The sequence below is a fragment of the Macadamia integrifolia genome, chromosome 3 (genome assembly GCF_013358625.1).
Source record: "Macadamia integrifolia cultivar HAES 741 chromosome 3, SCU_Mint_v3, whole genome shotgun sequence".
Lineage (NCBI taxonomy): Eukaryota > Viridiplantae > Streptophyta > Magnoliopsida > Proteales > Proteaceae > Macadamia > Macadamia integrifolia.
In genome coordinates this window covers 31,409,363-31,433,199 of record NC_056559.1, presented here as the reverse complement: position 1 = coordinate 31,433,199, position 23,837 = coordinate 31,409,363, and the positions used below count along the sequence as shown (strand labels likewise).

Sequence of the window (23,837 nt, the reverse complement as noted above, 5' to 3'; positions counted from 1 at the left end):
TAACCGTTACTTAATACTTTTGACACTTGACTTGAAAAGCCAACAGCCAAGCTCAATAAACTAAGCCAACAAAAATTAGGACATTTTCCTATTAACTACCAATAAATATTAAATTATTCCATATCAATTTCATTATTGAGCTCAACTTGCGAATAAAATTAGAATCAAGGGTGCAATGTTTCTATTATTTGGAAGTATTTCTAATTTTGATTTTTTTTTTTTTTTCTCCTTTGTTGAGTCAGAAGTTTTTCTGAATAAAAAAAGAAATTGAAAATCATTTGCAAGACACAGTAACACAAGAATATCAACTTTTACCGAGCCTTAGCTTCATCTAATTTAGAAACCCTATTTTACAAGTCAGCCAGACAAGGTCAAGCTAGGCTCAAATTCCATTGTAAAAAAAAAAAAAAAAATGTCTTTGTTTTTGTTTTTTTTCCTTTTCCTTTGAACAAAGACCATACATCTCAGAATTGGAGAAAAAACAATTTCGTTTACTCTTATCCTTTCTCCCTCTTTTTGTTTTTCATTTGTTAAAGAAACAATGTTGAGTGTAAATTGATCACCATAACTCAAGGGTCTATCACTTACAAGTCCAGAATGGAGGGCAGCTGTTTGTTGATTAACATTTATAAAATTCAGAAGAGGGTTCTTCAAAACCGACTTGATAATATTGAAAATTGATTTCCAAATGATTTTCACAAACTAGGGCAACGTAAGAAAATGAAGGAGAGGAGGTGGGTTTTCAAGTTGAAGATCTATGAAAGAATTAATGGCGCTGTTCAATTGTGGACACCCCAAAAGGGGTTACAAGCTCACAGCGAAAATAGAGTATGATGCCTTCTCCAAGGTATGCCCATCTCTCTGAACCCGGTTAGCTAAGATTCGGCAGCTCTTGGGGAAGTCCAGCATGGGTGATCAAGATGGGTTTATGAGAGACATGAAAGAATTCTTAGAGGCTGCGGAAGCAGAGATTGAGAAGAAGAGGTTGAGACTCTGGAAGAAGAGCAGGCAAGAGTGATGTTTTTTTTTTTTTTTTTTTTTTTTTTTTGATAAGTAGGGAGGGAAGTAGGTAACAGCTAGGAGACTCGAACTCGAGACCTCCTAGTGAGCATGGGTTTTATACACACCACAGCTCACCAACTGCACTAAGCAGTTGTTGTTAGGCAAGAGTGATGTTAGTTGTGAAGAGAACAACACTGTTATACCAATCAAGGGATTTGATTGAATGTTGGGTCAATTTGGGGGTTTTCACATGGTTGGGTAAAACAGTAAATTTACCTTGCCTTTTAAAATATAGTAACTACGTACGCCTTGTCATCACTTAACGATATTCTTCTAATGGAATAGATTTAAGTGTAATTTCATTTACAAAATAAGGGGCCTACTCGATATTATAAGCAAACTAGGGTGATATAAAGCAAAAGGTTTCAAATGAGGGGTGGTACAAGATATTTTTTAATAACTTTTATGATATACTCAATTAGATGTTTGTATTAGTGAAAACCCTAGAAATGCCCATTGTATAACCCCCTCATATGCATACATTTTTTGCAGAAGGCATGCATTTGTTATGAGCAATGTGTATACAAAACCATTGTTGGTATGATACATGAATATAACAACTCATAGTCCAAATTACTCACCATACACCATTTTTTTTTCTCAGTTTAATTGTATGTTAGAATATGAGAAAGAAATATGATGATGGAACTTCAAATGATAAGTGTGAGATATTGGAGGAAATCATAGAATGTATCTGGTAAGTGCATATCCATCATAGACCTTTAAATATAAGGATTAATTTATACTTGAAAAAAAAAAATAATTAGAGGGTAGACAGAAAATGAGAATTCAATTCTCAATATTCAACAATAGTCCAATTTTAGAGCCATGGTTTTAATCATAGCGTTAGCCTGTCCTCAATGTTGCATCGTACATAATTAGGTCTCTAAATGAAGATCGACTAATAATTGATTAAACAGTAACAAAATATAGAAACATAGTTCCATACCAGAACCAGAAATATTAAAATTGCATGAACTCTAATTGCAGTAGGATTTGAGGTTTCAATTAGAAAGTTCAGGTTTTGAGACCCTCACAAGATTCGGAACTAATAGCAGAATAAGGAATTGAAATCAGAATCCATAAATCAATTTTAAACAAGAGATTTGAAGAAATCCAAGCTGAAGTACAAAACTAGAATTAGATGGGATATATGATTTATTTTGTGTTTATGGAGTAGACACTGAAAATAAATAAAAGAAACAATAAAAGGATGACAAAAATCTCAAAAGAAAATGTGAAGAATATCTTCAGATTCGATTTTTTTTTTCCTTTTCCTTTTCCTTTTCCTTCTGGATAGTGAATTTTCTGTAGACGGCTGCTATGTAGGGTGTCTTGTTTTGGGAAGCAATGTATAGAATAAGAAGTATATGTATGAAATGGGGATTGAATACCAAACGTTGTACTAATATTGGGTACTTTTTGGAGTATAAATCCTGTGCGCACATTTGATTCCTTTTAGTTGTTCTTTCATTTTTTTTCTGTTAAGGTAACAATTTTCGTTTTGAAGCTATAAGCTGACTGGTATTTTTCATGATTCTCCTCGACTGTCTCTAGGATATCCAATGGAGAACAGAAATTGAAGATAATGCCAATCTTGATTTCTCAAATTAGCGGTTCATTCTACCTTCTAAGAGTAAATATAATTTCACCAATGTTTATAAATGCCTTTACTGGTTAACCCATAGCTTTGTTGACTCTTAAGATCCATCTCACTATGGATGTGGTCTTTAAAGCTACCATATGTATACTGACATTAATCTCTCTCCAAGTAAATGATCCCAATGGTTTGAAATTAACTGCAATTGCTGTAAGCATAATCTCAGATATCGAGTATTATTCTTTCTTCAGCAAATATTGCAAGCCTTCTTACTACCTTGACGAGCTATTATCTGTCGACTTACATAAGAAAGTTCAATGACAAATGAATGTAAACCAGAGTCTGACTTGGGTGGATTGGTCGAATGAATGCAAGCTGGATTGGTTGAATGAAAATCGGAGTTTGACTTGGGTGAATTGGTCAAGAGTCCCTTGTCCTGTTAGCTGTGAAAGGTATAAGGAGTGTTTATAGAATCCATAAGTAATAAAAGAACAACTTGTTTATAAAATTCCAAGCAAATATTTGTTTTTACCTCTTCACGAAGAAGTTAACTCCCATTGTGTTGGTGCCCCTACTTAGCATCAATATCAGCTCAGCAGTTATGATATTTTGAATTTTCTATGTTATAAAATATTTTTTTTCAGTTTTATTTTGTCCTGTATTCATTTCTGGTTATCACTTCTGGTTATAATTCTTGCCATGATGCCTAGAATTCGGGTTCTTCGTAGTAAAGAAGATCATATCGGATTAACTTTTGATTAGGAAAGAAACCAAACCAAGAAAAATGGAAAAGTTTAGTTTTCCATCAAACCCAGTTGGCCAATTTATAAACTAGTTACTAAGCTGGATACAGTACTTAATGATGTAACATTTCCATCATTAAAATTATGTCATCTTATATGCTGGAGAATACACCATGTTTGATAAGTGAAAAATATAGACATGTGAGACTCTTATTTTTCTGAGTTGGTTATCACCTTGTCTGACCATGCTAACTCAACCTAGACAAAATTAAGTCTGCCATTTTACTCCATATTTTGAATCCTAAGATCATTTCTTACTTTCAATGTGTGATAATTTGGAGAATCCCAGTTGGAGTTTTGGTGGAATAAATAAGGTCAATGTATTGTTGATAGTTATGCTCACTGCAGATTATGAAGATTATCATTCGTACTGTATAGCTCTGCACACAAAGTTTTATTGCATAGCGGGTCAGATGGGACAGAAATTTTACGCACAAGTAGATACCAAAGTTCCCTTTTTCACACGTTAAGTTTCAATTCCACATTAAGTTTCAATCCACAGAGAGTTGGAAGTGGTCAAATAAAACATAAAAATCCAATGCCACCAAGATGGTGCACGAATATTTTGGTTTCCACAGAGTATGAATGCAGAGACATGGAAAAATATAAGACAGAATTTTAGAACTTTAATTAGGCCAAAGGTAACTAATAGGTTTACCTAAACAAGCTTAACTGGTGAGCCAAAAGTACATTCCATGTGCACGTTAGATAGGCCCAAAATTTGTGGAAAGATCTACCCCAAGTTCCTCACAAATCATAATTAGAATTGACCAAGTGCCATGGATTATATGGAGAGATCCATGACAATACATAGGGTATATGAAAAATGTTGAAATGGTCCAATCTCTTTCCCAAACATTCTATCAACCTTTATAAGACATCTGACATTGATTTTGTCAAAATATACAAGAAAAGAAAATTAAATTTTCACAATTTTTTTAATTTAATACATTTTTAATAAAAAAATTAATAATAATTTAAATGTCCAAAAATTCTAATTTTTATCTTAAAATAATCTTTGAAATTTCTCTACGGCCAATCTAGACCATAGCACACATTATGGTTTGGGGCTCATTTTTTTTTTTTTACATGCCACATGTCAAATTTGACAACTCGGTTTTACTTCATCTTCCTGAAGAAATTTTTTCTTTTTTACTTTGCGTTTTGGGGATTAAACTAAGAGCAGAAACAGAATAACAAACTTTGTTATATAAAGCCTTTTGCTGTAAATGTTGAGCTGAAACTTACAAGTCTTCTGTAACTTTTAGAGTTGGAGCTGACCCCTCAATACAGTGTGTTATGTAATGCCTTATGCTGTAAAGCTTACAGTTGAAGCTCAACCCTCAGAAAAGATCTAGTTATTGCAAACTTGGTCATAGGACCCTGGGTTTTGACGATTCCCTAAACCTTGCGAATCTAACATATTTGCAATACTATAACCAAGGCAAGTGATTTTAGAAGGTAGGTTTAGTAAGATGTTACTAGAGACATGCTAATGTAGAAAACCTTTCGCCTTACCATAGTGTCTTCAGTGAATGATATAATTCACACGAGAATCAATGAAAAATTACTGGAAAAGAGTAAAGAGGATGCAACTACAATATGAGATGATGATGGTATATACAATATGCAAAGAATACAAATTTCTATCCTCAACCCCCTCCTGCATTTTCAATGAACTGGAATTATATCGCCTGACCGAACAGTTGAAAGCCGCTTTTTCCTATTCAGCTAGCTTCCAACAAATACAATGAACATTTACAAGCATTTAAAAAAAAAAAAAAAAGAATTAGGGCAACAGCGTCAAAATTGAGAGCCAACAGACAACTAATACACACTGTACATTGGCTGTGATTAGATTCAGCTGTTAAGCTCCGTTAAGCTTTGCTAGAAACTGGTTGAGATTGTATTCCTCTGTGTATTGTGATTGATCCCAAAGCTCCTCTAGTCCACCAAGTATAGCTTTCAACCCCTTCCCACCAACAACTGATTTTGGGTCTCCGTTGAAGTTACCATCTGAGCTCTTTGAAACAGCAGTACCCTGTTGATCCAATGTCCAAAATTTAGGCAAGGCGACAGAGAGAGAATTAGCAGAATGTCTACTGCAGCTGAAGAATTCAATAATAGTCTTCCCCGCACCAAACGGGAGAGATATGCACTTGTGCTTCAAATCCATAAGCATGTTCGGAGACTATATAACGAACTAAAGTGCTTACCAATCATAAAAGAATCGTATACTCACGTTTTAATTATGCCTCTCATCCAAAAGAAACAAAGTAAATTTTTTTTTTTGGCCGGTGTAGATACGTAATTATTTTTTCTTCATTTATTAAAATAGACATAAAATGCCTGTATAAAGTGGTCAATATTACCTTTCTGCTGGTCTGTGCTGATGTGAATAGATCAAGCAACTGATCTGTATTCATTGTTTTCATGCTGGTGTTCTCTGCATTAATAACTGCATTAGCAACTGAAACTTTGAACTTTTGGAGGCCCATAACTTTCTCTTCCAGAGTTCCTCGCATGATAAGACGATGGACATTCACAACTTTGCGCTGACCCAACCTATGTGCTCTGTCCATAGCCTGAATTATACAAAAGAAACAATAAGAATTAAGAAGCGATGTAATGACATCAGATATGACACGTCATTGCCCTGTTGTCATAAATGTCCAATGGTGCATTTACGTAGCCTCGAGTGAATCCCAAATTTGGTAGTTTGCAGAAGATAGAGTGCCTCAACCTTCTTTTCAGCTGAATGAGCATAACTCACATCTTATGTAATTTGGATACTTCTGGTCCAGGTAATTGGTTCTATTTCTAGTTGTTGGGTTTATTTAACAAGTCATCTTACACAGAACTTAATTCATCTTTACTAGCAATAAATTTGCAGTAGGAACAAGTGATGGATAGCCTGGAAGGTGAAGTCAGTCAGAATTGTAAATGAGAACTTCAAATCATAATGTATTTCCAGAAATACCAGTATGTTGAGAGAGTGAAGTGCATTGTCAAATTCTTTGACCTAATCCAATCTAAATTTCTAGATCCCAACATACCCCACAACCTCATTGTGGAGATCTAAATCTTTATATACAAAAGGGTGAAGTGCATGGAAGGTACCTAACATTTGCCAAAACAGTGCCCCCTGCCCACCGTTGCACACTTTTACCCAAATAAGTGCCCACGATCATCCAAACGAGCCTGTGTTAGAAACATTTTACATGAAATGCATTTTTATAAAGTTGCCCCTCACATAGACAGGCCATGGAGTACATTTCCATGTTCCTCAGCATCAAAAGAAGAGCCTGACCACAAGGTTGTGAACCGTATATTCACTCTAGGACCCTTTATTGTTTCAATCTTTCCAATAAATTTGCTCAATTTCAGGGCTAGTGAGTTGAGCTCTTCTAGAGAGGAATTGGGTTTGTCTCATCGATAGACACCTGTTCCTACAACAGCATTCACTCTGGTTGAGACTTGAGACAGCTACTGTGATCTGCTTCTCCAACCTAATGGACAGCCAAAAATCAGAAGAGATGGTTGAATTATGAATGCTTCAATTTCCTCTTTTTGCTGCTGCTGCAAACCCATCTTATAAGTCCCCTGCTTTATTTCTTTTCTAATAACCTCTAATCCAAATTCTATGAAATGTTAAATGGCCCAAATCTTTGCCATTTGCAAAACCATTTCCGTCTGCTCAGCCCCTCCATCAGAACATCACCAACAGCAACACCAACAAACCAAACCTCCACATCAATGAACCATCACCAGTCCCCAATTTCAACTCTCTCTCTCTCTCTCTCTCTCTCTCCACATGATTTTCTCTACATACAGCAGCAGTTTTCCCTCCAACATGCTTTTACTACCATATTTAGTAATGATGCTTCTTAGAAGTAATTTTTATTTTACTTTTCAAATCCAAAGTGAATTTTTATAACAAAATAAGGAATGATATGGAGTTAGTAATATTATCATGTTGGATAATGATTACCAAAGTTTCCATTTTAGGTTTGAAAATTTCACTTCCCTTTCCTTTAATTTACCTTGCAACCAAAAGAAGCGTTTGGGAATCTGAATAAGATTGCAAGAGAGTTAGATATTCATAGGAATAGGGACGAGAACAAGTAAGCAATGTCAAAGGGAACTCAACTGTTCCCCCTCCCATTTTTAACTTTAAATCTTCCCAGATATAGATGCCATCATCGATTTTGAATTCATTGTTATGGTTGACCTCATTGCTGGGAGCCCTTCTGAGTGCTGCCACTTGATTAACAAAGGGAGAAAAGGATGAGGGCAAGAACACAATCAATGACTTGAGATGGTTGAGATCAGTGTCGGCAACTGTCTGGCTCAGCAGATGATCGCAGTTACAGAGGAGATAGTTGATGCCTGAAGATTCATGGAGTGATTGAGGGGAAAAACTGTCATGGACAAAATATTGGAGACTCTGTGTTTCATAATCCATTATTTTCTTTGATGACGAGTTAACAAAGGTGCCAATCTGGGAAATGTTGGATGGCAGGTGCTAATTTGGCAAATGTTAGGGACCTGCTCTGCCAATTTGTCCTACATAAATTCACTATCCCATAACAAGCATTACATCTGCAATTTTAAAATCTGAACGGATTTCAGACTATTTAGGCAGGGAAGTTTGCAGTCTGACAGTCAGCACATCCAATCCAACTGTGATGGTGAATTTTATAAAACATCTTGGCTAAATACATTTGACGGGATTGGTACATTTAAAATACATGTCATGGAGCACAAATATGGACGGATGCCTGCAGGTATGGGTGTAGATAATCAATATTTGAGGCACCATGTTCTAATCATACCTTCTGCGGTTCAATCTAAATTCTTAAGAAACACATTCTACATAAAGCATGCCTACATCCTTCTGCGGTTCAATCCAAATTCCTAAGAAACACATTCTATGTAAAGCATGCTTACATCCTAGAAATCAGTTTTTTGGTTGATCCAAGATTTATCCCAAAATTGTAGGTGCATTTGGATAACATAGATTCCCAGAATTATCCCAAAAGTCAGACCCTCCTTTCTTACTCCAAAATAACACGCCATGAACCTTTTCAGCCAACAAGTATAAGGCAAAGAGAGCCACCTTGTCGAACCCAAACAATTAAAAAAACTTGCTAAACATTGGTAAAAGATTGTTCATAGGTCTCCCACAACCTCAAAGAAAAGAAATAACAAGGGCCAAGTGCCTAAGCCTTCCTGATCCAGATTAGAAACACTATTTCCAATGATTTGGTACTAGAATCAGATATTGCCATAAGAAAAATAACAAACTAGCACAAGTAGGTGCCCCCCTCCCCACCCAAAAAAAAAAAAGATAAAAACTACAAATAATAAAAGGATTGTTGGATGTTTTAATACCTGGAGATCTCTCATTGGATTCCAATCATGCTCCATAAAAACGAGCGTGTCAGCTGATGTCAAGTTTAATCCAAGTCCACCAACTGCAGGCAATGTTGTGTAAGTCACTTTCTAAGTTGAAAGTACTATACAAAAATTCATAGCTTACCATGTGTTGTGAGCAGTAGTACATCAATGGTGGGGTCTGAATTGAAGGCTTTCACGATATCAAAACGTTTTTCTGGTTCAACAGAGCCATCGAGCCTCAAGTATGTGACACTGCGCCCAGAGGGGGGCGGGTTGGGGAGGGGCAGAAGAAGTTAGTACTATTTGATACAAAAGATATATATTCGAAAGTTGCTTATTCTATGATTGCAGAATCAATTAGAGAAACAGAACCCAGCACGAGAGATGAGAATTCTCTACAATCACCAATTAATGTCTACTCCTAAGTTCAAGATAGTCCTATTAAAACATTAACTAAAACCAGGTTGTGATGAGACAAGTTAAAACTTCTTTCATGCCAACAGAAATACTAATGAAATTAAAAATACCCCATGCCTGAGAATGGGTTTCTCTTGAACCAAATTTATGTAGCCAAGTTTGAGAAGACATACAAGATCAGGATTCATATTGATACAGGATTTAGATTGCCATCATCCATGATCCATCACATGTAACCATAATGATGTTTCTCCAATTTTACTAATCATTTCTCAACAATCAATTGTGCATGTGGTATCACTGCATGGATGCTTCAGCAGTTGGAAGTTAGCATCTGAATGTCGTTTGGATGGTTTCCTGGATAAGTGAAACTTTAATGCATTTCTTCTGGCAGATGAATGGTGCATAAAAGAACCTCCATGCTGTTAGAGAAGGAGTGATTGGTGAAGCGTCGGAAGAAAACCAAATGATTCCAGTTTTCTTATGTCAAAATACTTCAAGAAACCTACTTAGTTCAGTTATGAAGGCCAGAAAAATCATGCAATCAAAAGGTACTATGCAAGCCGTCGTGTTTGCAAAGCCTGACTCCAATCTTATCCTCCCCCTAGGGTTATCATATCTGAATCCACCTCAGCCCCAAATCAGTCCAAGTACCCATACCCATTTTTGACACATATCCTCACATAGTTGTCAAGGCATCTTGCCTAGGCATCCAGGCTCTTTCTTTGGGTCAATGTGACGAGTTTACACTAAAAATGTGTATTGTTTGGTTCTTTTATGAGTATGTATATTAGATCCTATAATTTGTTTATTATATATTGATTTTCTAATATTAGGTCATTACTATCATAATTATATCATATTGCATTGATATGATTCTATGTTGCATATAAGCATAATTATATAAAATTATCATTGCTATATTCAGACCTTGGCACAATGCTAAGGCTGTTCCATTGCGACCTAGCGGTCAGGTTCGAGTCGTGAAACAGCCACTCTGTGAAGCAAAGGCAAGGCTGTGAACATTATGACCCTCCCCAGACCCCACAGTGGCCAGAACCTTGTGCATTGGGTACGCCTTTTATATTACATATAGTCGTATGCATGCCTACAGCACCTTGTCGCCTAAGCACCCCTCCAATGACTTGGGTTGCCTAGTTGCAGTGACAACTATGTATTCTCATATCCTAAGCCTTGGTGGAAAGGTGCATCCGACTCCTTGGCAGATATTGGTATCTCATCCCCATACAGGGGTCTAAGTCACATAGATTTTAGGCCAGTACTATTCACAACTAAAAATCAAAAGGTTTCTCTGTTATCCAGGCTAAAGAAAATTCTAGCTCATCCTTAAGCAGTTCATGCCCAATCCATCAACAGTAGATAGAAACAATTACACATACTCTTGCTGGATTAGACCCCAAAATCAAACTGAAATCTGCTTCCCCTCTCTAGAGAATGAATTTGTATTGACATGACCTTTGCAGGTAAGACCATTTGCGACACTGCTAGAAAACTCGCTTTCAAGGCGGTTGTGGTGGAGCAAAATCTCCGTAGATGGACTTCCAACTCCAAGTCTTTCGACAAGATTTGGAATGCCATCTACTCTGAAGTCCCCTCCAAACTCTCTCTTATGCCTGCCCTCTGGTTGTGAGTCTCCCCAGGAATAATCTCATTGTTTCCTCTTGGGGCCTTCCCTCTTCCATCTTGGCTACCCCTCCCCCCACCCCCCCTTCAGGGTTGTAGCATCTCTTTTTGATATTTTGTGATTCTTGCCCTTAGGGGTTGTATATCTCCCCCCCCCCCTTTTTTCCTCATTGGTAATAAATTTCTTATTCAAAAAAAAAAAAAAAAAAAAAAAAAAAAAAAAAAAAAAAAAAAAACTCAAATCCGCTATGTTCCTACAAATGTGTTTTGGTTTGGTGACAGCTTCATTTATAATCCCTTTACTAAGAGAAACAATGCCAACATCTTCAAATTTGATGTGGCCTCAAGTGGCTTATGAAAAACCCCACTTTTTCCCCCTCCATGCCACATGGAATACACGAATGGACATTAACAGATTCATCTGATAGAGGAACTCATGTACCTTACTAGTTCAACTTCAAACAAGAAAGGGAACTGATCAAAAGGAGACTTTAAAATTAAAATAACACCATTTCATTTCCGGAATCTAATGTCACTTCCTATAATTTTCTCACTTTGAAATTGCTATTGAGGCACTTCCCCAGCTTGTTTGGGGCAGAAGCTTCATCGTTGAGTCCTATTACATGGACCAACCCACATCCAATTCCAAGGTGTAAAGTATCAGCATCGGTCAAAATATCAGGAGGGTGATTATATGAGAAGTCTCGAAGGGATGCAAAAAACACTAAATACATGAAAATACGTGAAATCACCATTAATAAGCGATATATAAAGATATATCATGTATAAAAGGAGAACAAAATACTACAAGTCAAGTGCATTCAGATTATTATGTATAAAGGTGGAGGTTCCATACACATTTACACTCATTTTACATATTTTTCCACATATTTTATAATTTGTTCATATTTTTCTTTACCAAAAATAATAAAAAAACTACAATTAAAGAGGATCATGTTATTCATCCTCCAAATATAGATTTCAAACAAATTAACGCCCATTAGCATCATTGTTTCCCCCAAAATACAAAAAAATACAAATACTGCAATTAAGGAGGATGGTAGATCTCAACCCCTTCAATAATATAATTTTTCCAAATCATACATGCATTTTTTCAGAAGAAAATCAAAACTTCAGCAAAATAGATGTTATTTTTTATTTTGGGGAAAGGTAAGGGTTTAGAAACACAAATCATTGCAAAAAAAAACCCAGTTTGATGCAATCATTAATATCTGTGCTCAATTGCCAAAAAAAAAAAAGTTATGAAACCAGGGTTGTTATCCATGTAACGATGGAAGGTGGTGTTTCTGAGAATCACAAGACAAATCTGAAGCCATTCATCTTTACATTTTTTATTCTAAACTGCAAGTTCACTTAGAGTTGGCAGAGTGCACAATAATGTCTAAAGTACTAGTATATATGGATGGACTTACACGGGATGTGTGCCAACACAAAAGGGGGTATTTGATTTTGAATTAGACACTGAAATTTGACATGTGGCTGACTAGACCATGTCTTCTCTATCCAATGGTCGGAATGGACATATCATCAGTCCACAAGTCAGAATAGGGTGAAAGTGGTTGATTTACATAAAAGATCAAATTCTTTATTGACGCCATGAGTATTTAAGGAATCGGTCATTCTATAGTTACTTGCTCCACCCGAAACTCGGAACCTCTTCAAAAACCTTTCCCTTCACTCACATGTTACCTAGTGATATTTGGAAAAATAATAAACCCTTTTACAATCATAATTCTCCTAAAAAACAAGATTTGTGCAAAAAAATTAGCGTTGCAAGAGTAACCTTCAATTGCACAGATCTGATTCCGAATCATAGTTGCCACAGTGTCTAGGTGACCCAAGGTGGTGGAGACACAAGACAACAACAACAAAGAGCCAAGGCGCCCACCTAGGCGACCTAGGAGCATGTACGTTGATGCCTTAACTACGGTTTTGATCCGAGATTGCAGTGAGCTAAACCCCAAAAGTTGTTGAAATCACCAGTATTAAGGTCACTTTTTATGCTTGAACCATTTCCCCAGCTCAGATTTTACGAAAAACCAAGATCGAATGAGTTTTGTAACTATCCGTTTGCTGAAATGAGTTAATGTCTCTCTATTTGCAGGTTATATCATGCATCTTGACCATCTAGAACCGTATCAAGCCAATATCGAACATCGATATTAGTTCAATACTAGTTTTTTTCCTCTACCGTTTCATCTCTGCACTGTGCCATCTTGGTACCTATACGTATCAAATCAGCCCAATATGTATCGCTTCTTAATTCCTAGTCCATATCTGCCACATGGCAGAGTGGTGGCATGCAGGCACGCCATAGATAAACATATAGAACAGAATGATACCATGAGATCTTTTTGCTTTAAAAGAGAACTCCTAAGAACTCTCACATTGTCTTCAGACATCATCATCATTGTCCTCCTCGTCATTATTATTATAATTATAGAAAACTGCCACTTCATAGTCCCATCAAGAGAAACCGCCTTGAAGGTCCACAAAATTCTCCCACGTGGCTGTATGATGTGGTGAATCCAACCACTGGATAGAAAGGGCAACTTCCAGATTGTCCAGCTATCACAATCCAGACTCAAATTCAACCAAATACCTTTCATATATGTCTACGCACTTATGTATTTTCATCCGTCTATATATTGGCATGCACCATCCCATAATCCTCTGGTAGACCTTGATTTTAAAATTTTTTATTTCCGCACTAGGCAAACTCCAAATGGGATGAAACTCGGGCGATGGGTGGGACCCTAGGATGTACCTGTCCACAAAATTTGGCCAAGTATCAACGTGGTAGTTTTTTGGGCTGAGCAGATTTTGATTTATTATTATAATTATATTATTATTATGGCTATTGTTATTAATACTACTACTACTAGTAGAAGGGATATAATTAGCAAATTCTCCACTTCGTTATATGATGTTCCAATTGCAAAAGTTAGAATTTCAATTTACATATCCAATTTCAGTATCAGTTCCTTTAAACAAGCTGACCCCTAATTGAACCCAATGTAAAACTGATGACAGATCCCATCTTGGGCACTACTTTCACCCACCTGCATTATTGTTAAAAATTGAAGAGAAGGATTTCTCTTCTATAGTTTTATATTTTTAAAACAATTTCCATTTTTTACCAACACAATACATGGATGGGTCATCTAGATAGAAAATGCATCGGATAAAGTAACAGTAAATAGATTCACTGGTGTATGCAAAATTTCCACATTCAACAAAAAAATCCCAGCTGCAAATTTATATAATTAATCAAACCATGAATAGAAAGATTTGGTAACAAATAATATTTTGACAGCAATGAGATAAACAAGTGCAACAAATGTATTATACAAGTACCAGAGGATGAATCAGATGTTTTGAGACTAACCTCTTCATATGTGCTTGAAACAAATCTTTTTCAATTATGTCCAGAAGGGCCTGCACAGCATACAATCATCGACCAAGGATATTAATTAAGCCATAAACCTAAACACATTATAACTCCAACCAAGCATATAAGAGAATATTACTTTGTGCTGAGCAAATATCAAAACCCTGTGCTGCCCAACACCAATGGCACCTTCAGAACTTGAAGCATCCACGCCTATTCCACATTCTTCCAGAATTTCTTGGAGAGCAACCAATTTTGGAGAGTGATGCAGTTCATGAAGGTTTGAAATGATGTCATCAATGCCAGGCATGATACTGGATAAAAGGCACATGAGATATTCTGGAATCTTTTCACCAAGAACAAGCAACGGATGACTACAGAGCTTCAGCAGGTATTGAAGTGCCTAGGACATAAACACATCACAAATAACGATGAGAACATTGGGTGGTACATAATTTACGGAACTGATGTTTAATTTGACACAGTACCTGGAAGACATGTGAAGATGCTTTTGGTGAGGGGTTATTTCCTTCTCTAGTATCCTCTGAGTCATTCACGTGAACTAAGGTGGAAATTTCTTTTCTCGCATCTGAACCAGAAAACTGTTCATAAAGTCTTAACTGGACAGGGCTCAGATCACAGTATCTGTCCTGAATGATTTTCTCAGGCAAATCAGACAAAACCTCATCCTTTGTTCGACGGAGGAGGAAGGGCATGACCTAGTTCATAGAAGTTTTAAGTGAGTTCATAATGGACCAGGAGATCCTTTACGTATCAACAAAAGCATGACGTAGTTCATAAAATCAAAATTGGGGTTGAAATAGACCAGGAGTATTTTCATGTACCAACTAGCAAATATGTCAGTAAAGGTTGAACCTGCTTATGTAATGCTTCCATTGCAAGTGCCCCTGCTTCAGCATCCTTGGCAGAACATTTGGGATCCCTAGCTGCTACCAGTGGCTTCCCATAAGTGGCTTGGAACTGAAGGCAATTTGAATCAGCAGTGGCACACGCACATTCCAACGAGGCAAAAAGGAATTAAAGTGAACAGTGCACCCAAAATCCCAAAATCAGTGCCAGTTAAACTGATTAAGCACATAAATTGGATTCACCATCACAAATCATTGATTAAAGATAACCAAAAAAAGGAAAATGAACAATGGACATTCCAAAAGCTTAATTTCTTCACTCATTACGGAGGTAACCATGCCTGATTCTTTTCTTCCCACGGTGTATGTAGGCAATTTCTTTCTTTTTCCCTTTCTTTTGGGTGTTTGGGAAAGACACCAAGCTAGTGCCCATTTTCTCAGTAAGACCACCACCCCGTTTGACTACTTACTTTAGCTTTTTAATGTGAGAAATATCAATGAAGAGATCCTGAATCATGCCGAGGCAGAAGGGGGTGGGACTGGGAGAATGGATCAAAGCAACAGTTAGATGATAACTCTTATATGATGTGAAAAGTCTCCTCCAGTTGCTACTAACTTCAGATATATCGGACTTCAATAACCATCAATTTTGCTGGAAAAATACAGAATTTACAATTACACACTTTTTACTAATCCTAACAAAATGTTTACACCATGCGATTTACTCCAGGATAGAAGACCATCAGGGATCTGAACATAAGAATCCATGGCATTGTTCAGTATATCACCAGTGACCCGTGTGAACTTCTAACCTATCAGAACTCATATTCCTCATGTTTATTTAAATATTATTTATTATGCTCACATTTCCAGGAAGGATGCCAATGACATGTAGATGAATCCACGAGTAAATCAAATACAATTCATAATTGAAAAGAAAACTAGATAAAATATCAAAGTTGTTAAACTCACTTGTCTCTCTGTTCCCAGAAACCCAGGCATTAGAAAGTCAAAAAGTGACCATAACTCCAAGACATTATTCTGAAATACAAGGCAAACCAGTAGTTAGAGTAATTTAAATTTCACACCATCATGACTAAATAATGTCTAATTACAAGGTTAACAACCAACCTGAATTGGTGTTCCACTCAATAAAAGACGGTGCTCAGCTTTAAGCTGCTTCACAGCAGTTGTAATTTTAGACTTGGCATTCTTGATAATATGCCCCTCATCTAAAATACAGTAATTCCAGAGTTGCTGTCTGAGGTAGTCAATATCCTTGCGGACTACGTCATAGGATGTTATGATGACATTATGCTTTTCAAAATGACATCTAAGTGAAATACGCTCTTGAGCAGAACCAACATACTGAAGAGGAGTCATTACAGAAGGATCAATAAATTTCTCTATTTCATATGCCCAATGTCCAACTAGTGTTGATGGGCAAATAATTAGAGACAAAGGGTCCTTCCCATTCTTGGAAGCACGGTGCTCTGCTATATCAGATGCGATGATTGCTGATGCCTGCAGTGTTTTCCCGAGTCCCATATCATCACATAAAATCCCATGGAGCTTGAACCGCCTCAAGAAAGCCAACCAGTTAATACCCTCCTGTTGATACCTATGAACACCAAACACATTTTTTAAGAACCAATGAGCAGACAATAATGAGCCGCTACGATAAAGAAGGGGAGAAATTCAATCAACCAAAAAGAAAATCACTGAAATATTACATTCAAGCTACCGATTTGCGCGACAAATTTCATTTTGGAACCAAACCAAAACAGCCACGGAAACAAACTTTATAACTAAGGCCAAAACATAGTTCTCAGCAATAACATTTTAACCCTTAAAATGAACTTTACTCACATCTTGTATATTGTCCCAGATAATTCAGAATCTGCCTATCAATATCTAGAATTTTGAAGTCTACATAGACCGAAATCACATTATGCAAATACAAGAATAAACGGCAATGCCATTGCAATTCAGTCCTCACACCAAAAATTCCCTGGCGCAACAGTAAATAAAAGAAGGCGCTAAAACCAGCATAAGAATGAATGACAGAAAAATATTGAGATACAAATTTATCACATGGGGAGCTTGCAATTACCTTCTCAATGTCACTTTCAGTTCAGTGGAAAGCTTGTAATCATCAATATTGGAGTTGTCAAGTAGTTGCTCAAGGAACTGTGCATCTTCAGCATTTTTAGATAAATTTTCACTTAACCCAACTGGCGGTGGAATGCCCCTTGCTAATGGAAGAAGAGGTACAAGGGCAGCAAAACTATGCGTGACACTCTGCCTAACAGCATGATTACAATCACTCATACATCTGAGAAGAGGCACTACCAACAAAGGAGCATATGGAACTAGTTCTACTCCCAGGGCTTGAACAAGCAAACTAACAAGTACGCCAGCCCCTTGCCTGGCATGAACAGATGTTGTATCCCCCAACATAGGGATTGTTTTCTCAACCACAACTCCCATCACGCTTAATGTCATCGACTTTGCCATTGAGGTAATACACCTTGCAGCAGCTAATCTTACAGCAACATGGTAATGGCGCACACATGTAAAGATACATTGTAGAAGAGTGAGCAATTTTGGTTTTAATGAATCATCCAGCATAGATGCAATTGAACGTACCACCTGGAGTAAAAGGCAACATAGAGTGTCAGAAATCAGAATATGAAAATAGAAAAATAAAGCTGCAGATAGGAGGAAGTCACATATTGGCAACTAAGTACAACGACACAAATTATGGTGCATTAGGTAAAACTTCGCTTTTTATTTTAAATTTTTGGAATAGGTTTTTTCTTATCTTTCAAAGTTCCAATGATGAACGGTTTTAAAATCCGGACCTATTAGCTGTAACTTGCAGATCATATCTAAACAACTTCCATTGAATTTCATTGTTTGTTTTACAGCATTTGACCAAAATTGCAGGTTTTCCATCAGAAGAAGCACAAGAGAGGGCTATCCATTCATGATTCAAGCACTCAAGAGAACTTAGAGCAATGTAGGAGTTCTAAAACACCAACAATAGAGTATTAAAACTTGGGTCCGCGTAATAAGAAAAGCAGTAACAATTAAAAAAAGGCAGGGCAATAGTGGGAGATCATATGAGGATGGGGGAAATGAAAATCCCAGGGCCCTGGGCATGTCCTATGTAATTGCAAGGTAAAAATATTTCTAGTTTGGGATACCAACCCTACAACCAAGCTGCTTTACAGAAACTATATGAATCAACAACAACAATATCCAAAACCTCATCCCAATTTAATGGGGTCGGCTACATGGAGGTTCCAAGCAAGGAGAAGAGCAAGGATCCATCCAAAAAGATTGACGGGGAGTTATGGCTAGTTATAATAAGTGCCGGCTGTACGGAAAAAGTAAATTCCAAGGAGACTGACACTGAATGCAATAGAATAACATACTTCATATTTTCAATGCCTGGAACAAAGCAACAATGATTTGCAATAAGTTATTCTTTTTCCTACAGCTAGAAGAAAATAATGACCTATCACACCTGTAGTGCCACAACTCAACTATCGCAAGGATAAATAGGTCTTAAAGAGATACCAAAAAAAAATAGTAACTATAACCTGGATATTGTTTATCAAGATCTGTGGATCCTTCACAGAATTGATTGTTTGCATCATATGCTGATCATCTGTAGGAACTAGCCCTTGAGGATTCCCAGGCTTGAGGACTTCAGTAAGGCAATCCCATAATTTAGGAAGCTTATCAAATAGAAAACCACCAAACCTTGAACACAAGTACTTCAATGAAAGTTCCGAGCCGCGCCGGCTTATGAAGCCTTCAACCTTTGACCGGTCTTCCCCTCCAGATAGCAAATGTACCTTTGTCTTCTGCTGACCTGTACCTCTTCCAAAAGATAGCAGATCTTGATCATCAATAATCTCCATGGAATTTATGATTGCAGCTTGGGGTGTCTCGCAAGGATCCATGCACGTCAAGCTGCAAAGGTTCTTAATTAACTTATCATTTGGACCAGGTTTGCGTGCAGTACAATGATAAATAAGCTCAGCAAGTGCTTCAGCTGCCTTCTCTTGCAGTACTTCCTCCTAATGTAAACAGTTTATGATGAACTCAGCATGCCAGAAAACACACACATACTACATATATATATATAAGCAGATAAAAAGAAAGACAAGATAAATATTCGTAAAATTTGGTGCCACAATTTTCTAAATTATTACCTGCTCTTTTTTTATAGAAGCCATCAAAGGCAAAATAATAGGATTAAGTCTGACAGGCAGCTCAGACATCCAGACGACTGCAGCAGCAACTAAGGCTGATACAGTGACATGCAAGTTATTCTGCAGACAATTCCAATTTGCAAAATAAGAGAGTAAATAGAGGCATAAATGAAGAAAGATAACTTCTCATTTAACAAAAATACTACAGAGCACAAAGGCTACAGCAGTTGAAACTTGAAACAGCTGTACAAATATTTCCACATCATTACTATATGCATGTAGAATGCCACTACGACGCACTTTCTTTTTTTTACATCAATAAAAATCATATCCAGAACTCCAAAAAATACAATCAAAATATACCAATTGAAAAAATCAAATGCTCAAAGAGGGGAAAAACGGAGAAGAAACAGAGCCAACAATAAACACCCAAAGAACATCTTCAAACTACAACTAAATATTGTCCGACTATACTGAGCTAGTGAGCTCCTTTCATGCAAGTATACCACACTGAACCCACACAAATGAAGAGACACCCAAGTCACCTGCTCAAGATACAGAAAACAATTGCCAACTAACTATTAAGCGTCCCTGTCATTCAAGCATTACCCTACCAACTAAGGAATGAAAGTAAGCATCGGTTTCTAAACTAAAGGAGAACAAGCAGAACCAAAAGAATGTAGGCAATATCATAGTTCAAAGACCTACCTGAACACATCTTAAATAGCCAGAAGTTGTCAAAAGCCGTTGCTTTGATGCTTCCAAATCATCAAGGATGTGTCTCTCTATAGTTTCCTCCCCAGCTGCTTGGTTACTGGGCACCAAAAGTTTAGATGCAAAATTAATTGCATCATCAACACTTAATGTATCAGGGTTAATTATAGTAGACATCAACATATTCTTGAGCAGTGCAGATGATTCAATAACACGAAGTAACAGACTGGCCTCATTGCGCATCTTGGTGTAAGTTCTTGAAAGCTCAGCATAAGGAAGTGGTGAATCTTTTGTAGGTGATGAAGGATCAGTACATGATAACAAATCCAACAACCATTGCCTAATTTGATCAATGAACCCAGACATAACCCCGTGAATTCCAACTAAACCCCTAGTCTTAATCTCTTTGAACCAAGCAACGAGAAGCATGGAAGCCACCTACAAAATTAGAAAGTTAACCCAACTGTAAGCAAGAAAGAAAATTCTTAGGAACAACAAACAAATATAAAAGGTTTTACCTGTCTCTGGACCCCAGACAAGGAGGTAAGATTGCTCCATAATGGATCAATGACAAACTGTAAAGACTCCTCAGGCAACTTAGAAGCTAGAATACCCAAAGCTGAAGCAGTAACTACGCGTGTATGAGTGACAGACTTCTGACCATCTGCACCAACAATTATCTTAACAAAGTTTGTAGACACATCTCCATTTTTTTCCTGTGAAGAAGCTCCTTTTGCAGAATCAAAGCCAAAGTTTATACTGTGATCATTGTCTAGCTTTGCCGCTCTCATCTTAGCGGCAGCTTTAAAATGACTTTTCCGAGGAAGGGTTACTGGCCAAAACATTTTTGTAGCATCCAATGGTGAACCATACGGAGTTGTTGCAAGTTCTATCCAGGAAGAGAAATATGATCTTGCAGCAGTTTCCAAATCCTGCTCTGGACACTAGAATGAACCAAGATCTTAAGAATAAGAAATAATAAGAAATTATTGTAATGCTTGTGAAAAAGCATGCATGTTTGACAAACAAAAACCTGTAGTAGGAGACTCCAAACCCTCTGAGAACATTGAAGAATTTGTTCATTTGATTCAAGGAGAAGATTCTGAAACACAATCCTAAGTGTATCACCCAAAATAAAAGAAGGCCAAAAGCAACTAGGTTTTGACTCGGAAGAGCTCCTTCTACATCCCGCTTCAAGCAGCCGCTCCTACAAAACAACTTTGTCAGAGATTCAACAATTAAATATGTTTAAATCAACATAGACACGCGCTGTCTTGTGCAAGGTAAATTGCAGCAGAAAGTGCAATTTACAGGTAGATAGGAATATATATATATATATATAGCGAGAGAGACAGATAGATGGATAGATGGACAGACAAAAGGACAATAGAGGAGGAGAAATGACAGAAAAGCATTAACATGTGCATAAAAAACAGAGAAGAAGATAGTAATTATATATTACAAGGAGAGAACCAAAGAATGATGAATTACATGGTAGTTTTAGTTGAAACCAAGTAAATGCATGTTTAGAAACAAGAAGCTGATGACATTTATTAAAAAGAAATTTGTTTACCAAAGTACGTATGGCTGAATGACGAACTGATGTAATGCTATGCCTCATAAACGGCCACAATCTTGGTGCCAGAGTAGATAAAATAAAAGGGTTCTCCTCAGACTTGATTCCTGCCCCATGTTCATCAATCTGAACTAATTCATTAAGATCAAACTCTTCTTTCTCTTCAAGCACACCAAACATCTTAGGAATCATTTCTTCCTGGGAATAGATTTCTGCCAATAAGTTCATGACACTGCAATACAAAAGACAAACATTAAAAGGCCAATTTCTACCTTGGGCATAAATTTAGTGACGAAAGAAACAAGGATTAAAAAAAAAAATCAACTTGTATAATCTTATATGAATTTATCTAAAAATAAATCGGAGAAAGCCCAATTTAAAAAATCCATTATTACAAATGCCAGCAGGTCAAAATCCACATGTTAATCACCCGGTAATTTTCAGAGGGAGAAAACATATAGCAAGAACCTCTCATTGTTGGTATGTTATTAGGATAGATCGCATAACAACCTGGAAGGTAATAAACGAAGCAATAGGAAAAAAACAAGGGAATAGGAAACCAATCAGAGTAAGATGGGAAAATTTTGCTCCTATAACAGAAGTTAGTTGGAGCCAGCTAATGAGCATGTCTAGCATGGGAAAATTGGGATACGTAGTAATTATATTAAGGGAACACAAAGCCTAAAAGGCAGCATGGCCCCTGCGCCCAGGCACAGTGGGAAGAGAAATGACTGCCCAAATCTCATGAAAGGCGGAAACCCACTCTTGTTGATGCTTCTAATGGTGCTCGCATTGGTCCCCGTGCTGGTGCGGGACCATGCTGCCTTTTAGGGATTCATCTCCCTCATATTAAATAATTTAGCACCCAGTTTTTGCCACATGGCAAGCCAGCAAGGAAAATCAAACACACAATGGGAAGAGAAGATCCTGTAATAGTAACATGTAAATTTTTCGGGGCCTAATTCAATCATAGGATCCCATTTTATTGAACCCTTCCCTCAAATTTTTTCAATGGTCCAGAACTGCTCAAAGTTGTGTTTCTCCAGCATCCTTCACAACACGTCAAGGAGTCGGATTGGACTCAAAACTGCAACATACTTAGAGGTGGGGCAACCAGTAACTAAAAATTGGGCCCCACCTGGACTGCCAAGTGGCAGATAACCCCGCTGGTGCTGCACTGCAAGGCAGGCCTGGTTCAGTTCATTTGAATTTTTATTTTTTATAATTATAATGTTATTTTCACTAACATATACTATTGATTAGTTGAAACTTTTTAAAGTGCAATAGAACGCTACCCTGCGGGTGCAAGTACACAACAGTGCAAAGGCCAACGGAAGGGTGCCATAGCATCTTCAACGTGGGGGCAGCATGGTCTTTCCGCACCTTCCGTGTCTTGGTGTAGACACATCCAAGCAGTTGACATTCTTTCTTCCTTTAATAAAATATTTAAAAATTTCAAAGTTAAACAGTAATCTAGTAGGTTAAATTTTTTTATCAATATTATTGTCATTAATTTACACAAAGTATTTAATAGTACATTAACAAATTTTAATTCTTTTACAATTTTTTTTTAAAATTCAAATGTTGCCAAAACTGTTTTTCTATAACCTACATTATCTATTTTTAAGGTAAGAGAACGCTGCCTCTTGGTGCAGATACACACCAGTGGGTGCGCAGGAGCATCTTCAATGCGGGGCAGCAGGGTCTTTTCACAACCGCTGTGCCTAGGTGCAGGTACACTCTAGAGGGTAGCATTCTTTCTTCCTTATTTTTATTACAATATTAGAATATTGCAATATTAAGTGGTAGTTTCTCTTGAAAGTCTTTGTAAAATGAGAGAGAGAGAGAGAGAGAAACAACGGAAATAAGAACATGGTCCATAGTGCTTCCTAATATATACATATATATGGGAAAAAAGATGCCTAAAAGGCAGCATGGCTCCTACACCCAGACACAACGTAGGGCGAAATGACCACCCGTCCCTCCTGCAAGACAGAAATCCCATCCCTCTTGATGCTTTTATGTGCACTCCCATTGGCCTCCATGGTGGCGCATGGGCCACACTGCTTTTTAGGGAACCCTCTGCCTACACACGCACACACAGAGAGGAGAAT

At 37.1% G+C, this 23,837-nt stretch overlaps 1 protein-coding gene across 2 annotated transcripts in view; it reads right to left on the bottom strand.

Moving 5' to 3' along the window:
• Window positions 1-5,032: 5,032 nt before the first annotated feature.
• Window positions 5,033-23,837, bottom strand: part of LOC122072927 (TATA-binding protein-associated factor BTAF1) — a 43,832-nt gene continuing 25,027 nt past the window's right edge. For both annotated transcript variants that reach the window (XM_042637367.1, XM_042637366.1), the window contains exons 14-30: window positions 21,721-21,955; window positions 21,181-21,354; window positions 20,666-21,091; window positions 20,142-20,585; window positions 19,434-19,553; window positions 18,816-19,298; window positions 17,321-17,859; window positions 16,339-16,828; window positions 16,180-16,248; window positions 15,215-15,319; window positions 14,827-15,057; window positions 14,478-14,741; window positions 14,336-14,385; window positions 9,008-9,117; window positions 8,860-8,942; window positions 5,838-6,050; window positions 5,033-5,506 (exon numbers count right to left, since the gene is read on the bottom strand). In XM_042637367.1, the coding sequence (XP_042493301.1) occupies window positions 5,333-5,506; window positions 5,838-6,050; window positions 8,860-8,942; window positions 9,008-9,117; window positions 14,336-14,385; window positions 14,478-14,741; window positions 14,827-15,057; window positions 15,215-15,319; window positions 16,180-16,248; window positions 16,339-16,828; window positions 17,321-17,859; window positions 18,816-19,298; window positions 19,434-19,553; window positions 20,142-20,585; window positions 20,666-21,091; window positions 21,181-21,354; window positions 21,721-21,955 (4,210 nt within the window). In that variant the 3' untranslated portion in view covers window positions 5,033-5,332. The remainder of the gene's footprint in view (window positions 5,507-5,837; window positions 6,051-8,859; window positions 8,943-9,007; window positions 9,118-14,335; window positions 14,386-14,477; window positions 14,742-14,826; window positions 15,058-15,214; window positions 15,320-16,179; window positions 16,249-16,338; window positions 16,829-17,320; window positions 17,860-18,815; window positions 19,299-19,433; window positions 19,554-20,141; window positions 20,586-20,665; window positions 21,092-21,180; window positions 21,355-21,720; window positions 21,956-23,837) is intronic.